At 53.1% G+C, this 6,000-nt stretch overlaps 1 protein-coding gene across 2 annotated transcripts in view; it reads left to right on the top strand.

The window, feature by feature from the left end:
* Nucleotides 1-1,394: 1,394 nt before the first annotated feature.
* MET (MET proto-oncogene, receptor tyrosine kinase) overlaps nucleotides 1,395-6,000 on the top strand; it is a 91,074-nt gene continuing 86,468 nt past the window's right edge. The window contains exon 1 of one of the 2 annotated variants that reach the window (XM_090137308.1): nucleotides 1,395-2,886. In XM_090137308.1, coding sequence (XP_089993434.1) covers nucleotides 2,323-2,886 — 564 coding nt within the window. In that variant the 5' untranslated portion in view covers nucleotides 1,395-2,322. Of the gene's footprint in view, nucleotides 2,887-3,033; nucleotides 3,116-6,000 lie in introns of those variants that run through there. The other variant, XM_031615462.2, reaches the window with a different exon arrangement.

The following is a 6,000-nucleotide window of genomic DNA, read 5'->3' as shown; positions in this document are numbered from 1 at the left end:
GGTGCTGCTGCAGGAGGCTGCCTGATACCCACCACTCAGCTTAGCTCTAGAGATCTTCTCCCATGTTCTTAAGCTTTAAATTGATTCATTCCCACTGTTGTGCTCCTGGTGAAATCATTTACCCATGAGCAAGCCCTGTTAAGTCAGAAGTCTCTGGAGTCTCACAATGACATTTGCATTTTATATTCGCTTCCAGAGGTGTGAGTGATGGCAGCAGAGGGCAAAGACTGAACATACTGATAGTGCTGTATAGATGTGGTGCCATATAGCACGATTTGGTTCTACATAAATGCATTTTTTAAATATATTATTGGTTTAAAAAGAGGGATAAGTCCAGATTCAGAGAGACAGTCAAATATCTTGTCCTTATTTAAATTAAATAAAAATTGAGTACCAAGATGAGTCTGGGTGTTATACTCCATCTTACCACCTGCACTTAAGATAACCAAATCTTAAGCTCTGAGTAAGATATTTGGTCACAATCAGACCTGCTGGACTGAATCTGTCCTCTTATTAAGTTCCTGGTGTACTACTGCTAATGCACTGAAGTATAAGTTGCACTGTTTTCTCCTTCCTCCTTGCGTCTGAGAGATCAGCTTAAGCATAGCCTTACAATTCATGCCTCTAACTGCACGTCCCTTTTGTTGGACAAGTTGTTGTATTCCTCAGCTCCCTATCTCTAATCACATGAGGGCTGCATGTGCCCAGACTCCCACGGGTGAGCTCTGGCTCTCAGCTGAACACATCATGTCGGCAGACGCTCCTTTACACTTTTGAATTGCTTTTTTCCAGTGCCATCACCTTTCTGAAATGTGCCACAAGTGCTATTTCTGCCAGCACTCTTAGTAGTGTGCAGATGACCAGTCCTTAGAGACAGGCATGAGGGAAAGTTGTGGTGAAAGCACAGTGGTGAACAGGGAGGTAGCAGAGTGGCTGCTTCACCAGAGCCTTGAAGGTGCCTCGAGCCTCCAAGAAACTACTCATGGTGCATACATATCACTGCAGGAATAGTAAAGGGAGGATTATCAGAGCCCTGCTGCAAGGTGGTTGTCTCATGCAGCTAACCTAAAATAACATGGCACAAGCATGGTCAGAGTGGAAAAATCTGTTTCTCCCTTGTACATGAGTGACAATTCATTAGCTGCATGTGAGTGACAAAAAATTCATTTAGTTGCAGAATAGCACTGGCTGTCCCACTGGCTGGTGTGTCAGTGCTGAGAGCAGAGGGGCTGTCCTTATGGGGTGGACACCAGGCTGAGAGCTGTTTCTTTACCCCATTCTTTCAAAAGCAAGACGAGGGATTCATCCAAATTTGGTGTAACAGTATGGATGCACACACTAATGACTTGATCAGGAATCAAAGCCCAGTGAGCAGTACTAAGCAGCCGTGCATTTCCCACCACGGGCTGACATTCTGCTTCTCAGCCTTCCTTCTCTGACTACTGTTGAGTATTAATGGAAGTAAAGGTCACCAAAGTATGGACAGGTTCCCAGTGCCTCCAAACAACGGGGTGGCATCACTCGGAACATTGCCTCACTGGTTACTTGTTAGTAATTTCAGCTCTCAGGGCACCGAAGAGACAGGCTTTGTTTTCTCTTGGTGGAGCTTTTCTGCGTTGCTAACTCACACTGGACAAGGAGACAGGAAGCACATCCCTCCTGAAGGCATTGCACCACTTTTATTGCCACGTGCTCTTTTTGCTATCTGTTGTCAGTAAAAGGTACTGCAGTGGAAGGATTTCATAAGTTAAACATGTAAAAGGTTACACACTGTCTCAATTACATGTTTGCCTTTGCAGAGAATTAGTTTATAGCTTCATTCCATGTCTTTATCACCACTGCCAAAAGCTCATAGGAAAAGGAGACAGACAAACTGCGAGTGCTGCTGCAGCAGATTGGCGGCAGGGTGGCTCGCTGCTGCTGAAAGCACTGTGCTGATGTACAGCTCTGTGCACACACACGTCGCACGGACAGCCTGGGCCTACAGCAAACACATGCAATGATTTATTTGATTTCCCTTTCAAAACGTTTTGAAGGAAGGGCTGACATTTTTCCCATGGTTAATCATGGAACTGGGCACCGCTTCGTGCAGTTCCTCTCACTTTACTCATCCAAAACATTCAACGGTCCAAACGGTGTGATTAAGGGAAGGAGAAACGGGGCCAAAAAAGGAAACACGAGGAGGGAAAATAGATGTCTCCAATAACTTCTATTAGAACATGAAGCCCTTTGCTAAAAATCTGCTTTAAATCAGGAGCTGCTCAAACCCATCAACCCGGGGAGACGGCTCTCGGGTGCAGGCCAGGCCACTGGCATCGCTCCATGCCTCAGTTTCTCTGTACCTGTGGGAGACACCTCGTGGGCCTGGAGGGAGAGCCCCAGCGCTGGGCTCGGAGCCTGGGGGATGACGTGAGGAGGCAGCTCGGTGCTGTGTGCCTGTGCGCAGCGAGGCCAATCACACCGAGAGGCAGCTCGACAGCCGCTCAGGCGTTGACGCCGCGACGCGGTCGGTGGGGGCTCAGTTCGTCTGCCGCCGTGCGGGGCCGGGACAGGAGCGCAGGTGCCTCGGCCTTCCTTCCCTCCCTCTCGTGTGGGATTTTGTCATCCCTCGGACGCAGTCCCCGTCCCTGCCGGGAGAGGAACGGGGAGCGCCATCCACACGTGCCGGAGCCCTCTCCCTCCTTCCCCCCGCCGACAGCCGCGCCGTGCGCCGCGGTGAGTCACCGGCAGGTCAGCTCCGCGCCTAGGGGCGGAGAGACCGAGGGGACCGCCGCCGTACCGCTGGGAGCCGCCACCAGCGCGCCGGAGGCGCCGGAGGGAAGAGCCGCCCCGCAGCTCAGGTGCCGGCTGGGAGACCCTCGCCCGCAGCACCGCACCGCAGCCCAGGTAGGGACGGCAGCACGGGGAGCGGGGCTGGAGAGGGGGCTCAGAGAGGAGCGAAGGAAGGGGGCAGTCCCGGGGCGCGTAGGTGTGTCGGGCTGCGCCCCGCCCCGCCCCACCCGGCCGGGCCGAGCGCCAGAACGGGGAGCGGGAGCGGTTGCCCGCCCGCCCGCCCGCCGTAGCGCTCGCCCCTCCGGCGGCGGTGCCGCTCCGCAGCGCTGCTCCGGCTGCCGCGGTAAGCACGGGGGGACCGGGAGTGGGGTGAGATGGGGGAGGACGGGAGCCCCGCCCGGGAACTCGGCGCCCGCTGCGCTCCCCGGGGTACGGAGCTCCGCGCCGGGCGGGGCAGGTGAGCGGGGCTGGGGCGGCTCGGCCGGTGCCCCTGGGGCGCGGGGTGTGACGGCAGCGCGGCCGGCGGGGCTCCGCGTGCGGCGAACGCGCCGGTGCGAGCCGCTGGGGATCCCCGAGTTGCGCGGTTGTACTTCGCGGTTCTTCGGCGTTTGCGGTCTTTCTCGCAGAGGAATTGCTTCGGCTTTATTTATTTATTTTGAAAAGCGGGATTTGCTGAAAACGGTCAATAACTCGAGGCGTACGATAGCGTTCTCCCCGCTGCTTCCGTGCCGGCATTGAATGAGATGGTCGCTGGCTTTAAAAGTGCCGCATGCACTCCTCTGGAGCTGCAAGTTGCACGCGTGCATCCTAAACCGGGGGACTGCTAACCGAGGAGCGGTGGTGTCGAACAAACCGCGTGTGTGTAACCTGCTGGAGGCTCCTCCGGCTGCGGCGCCTGCTCTTCCCAAAGAACCTGTGCACTGTGGTGCTTCACCCGCCTCATCCCGATAGCGCTTTCTGCGTTGTCCACCAGCGAGTTCTATCTTATTTTTTGAAACGCGAGCAGTTTGTGCTCGTAGCCGGGCATGGGAAAACGTCTCCCACGTCTCGCTAAGAGCCGGCTCGATGTTTACAGATCGCAGGCTGCGGAGCAAAAAGCTCTGCTTTTGGCAGGAGCTGCGTGTGGAAAACAAAGTAACTTGCAGAGTGACTGTATCGCTTGTTCTTTGTGTGCCCTGCTGCCTTCAGAGCTGCGTGCTTCCTTCTCTGCCTGTCTCCTAAAACAAACTGAATCACTGGGGGAAAGGAATACTTTGTAGAACACTCATCTCCCTATTTACAGCGTATAAAATCAGTGTCTTACCCTTTCTGTTGAGGAGGGAAGGGGGTTGTCTGTTATCCTGTGGGGCTCTTTTTCCTTTCCGTTTTTCCTTTCCCCAACGGATGAGCACCGTGCGGCAGCTCCTTACCTGTAAGTCAGGTTGCACGTGCTGGGCTGGAGGGAGGCTCCTGGGGCGGCTGGGGGGCAGCGGTGTTACCTGATGGATGGAGAGTGCTGATTCGGGATGGGCAGCCACAGCCCGAACTCAGCCGGGGCTCAGGGAGCAGCTCACAAACACAAAACTGAGCAGACAATGTCGTCCTGCTCGATGTGCCTTTCCCATGCTGATTTTCCTGTAGCTCTCTGGTACCTTAGCTGTTGGCCTGTAGGTTCCTCCCACTGACCCAATGCAATGAAGAGAGCAGCCCACCTTCTGTGATCCACAAGTGACTGCGCTGTACTTTCCAGCTCCGAGGGGAAATATGAAGCCTTGAACCTCCCAGAGCTGGCTTGCAGGACCCCAGTGAGCAGCTCACACGCTGGCTGTGTGCATAGCCACCATGGGCACCCATTGCTGGCCACACATGGGGCTGGGCTGGGGGAGAGTCCAAACCTCCCATGGCTGTTTATGCTCCGTGGTGCTGGTGTGTCCAGGCTTCATTCCCTGCAGACAGAAAACAAGGGGAGGGGCTGCATCTCCATGTATGCTTGTGCAATGTGTAGCAGAGGGGACATCCTGCTCGGGCTCTCCCTGCTCAGCAAAAGCACGCATCGTTTCTTGATTGGGAGAGCAGCACTGTCCTCTGAAACAACCTGGGCAGAAAGGTGATACCCAGAAGGGAACTACAAGGGAAGCGCGAGGAAGAGTGCTACTGTGTGATGCTTCAAACAAACCTTCCTGAGATTATGGTTTGCAACCACACCTTGGTGGCTGGTTCCTGTGAAACCTTTGTGCCCAGGCTTCCCACCCCCACCTCCCCACCTCTGCTTCTGAGCTGCACTCCCAGCAGCGGAGCCATCAACCTGTACATCTTGTCTGCTGTGGCCACAGCCCATGATTGCCTCCCACATGCAGGTTTGCAGCCCATTGTTAAGCCCAGACAACTCACCACTAGCGGTCACACCACAGCAGCTCCAGTGCAGCCCCATGTGGTGTGCTCTGCTTGTGAGCAGGACCATGGCACTGCAGGAGTACCACAAGTGGTGTTTCCCTGTGTGGTTTGCCTGACCCCAATGGAACCACCACACCAGGAAGGTTTCTGTTGTTCCCTCTTGTAAAATTGTGTTTTTCTTGGCAATGGTTTTAACGAATCTTTATCTCCTACATGCTGAGTGATGCCAGCATGTTACCAGAAGCCATTTTTAAATCAGTTTCCTTACCCAGGGGAAATGCAGTATAGACAGGGCCTTCAGGAAGCGAATAATTAGGTGACCTTTTCCCCCCCAGAATATCAGGTCTGTTTTATGTAGAGCTGTTTGAAGTCACACAAATTCTCATTATTCTCCAAATCTCTAACCTTGCCTTGTTTAAGGTACCTTTTAGGAAATCAAATCAGTGTTTCAATCTAATTTCTGAAGGCATTCAAACACGTGGTATGTGTGCTAACTTGTTTCCTCCAGCATTAAAAAAATCTAGCAAATTGCCAAGCTATTTGCCTTCAGGAAAGCTATGATGTTGTACAAGAAGATAAAGTACTTTGTCCTCCAATTTCAAACAGTAAAAAAACAAAGGGAAGGCAAAGTTATCAGACTACATTGGCCTAGTTCAGAACTCCTTTGAAGGAAACAGCACTACCAAGTAGATGGACACCTGGAAATGGAAGCTTTTTGATCTGTTTTGGAACTTTTTTAATTGTTCTGTAATCCCTTTCTATCACTGGATGGTGACCCCTGCCTCAATCAGACCTTCTTTGAATTGTCTGTGATTGAGGGCACTGAATATCAGAGTGGGAGATGGGAGCAGAGGG

This window comes from Phasianus colchicus, chromosome 1, assembly GCF_987193195.1.
Source record: "Phasianus colchicus chromosome 1, bPhaCol1.hap1.1, whole genome shotgun sequence".
NCBI lineage: Eukaryota > Metazoa > Chordata > Aves > Galliformes > Phasianidae > Phasianus > Phasianus colchicus.
Note: the sequence above shows the minus strand (reverse complement) of the source record. Positions and strands in the feature narration are given on the sequence as shown.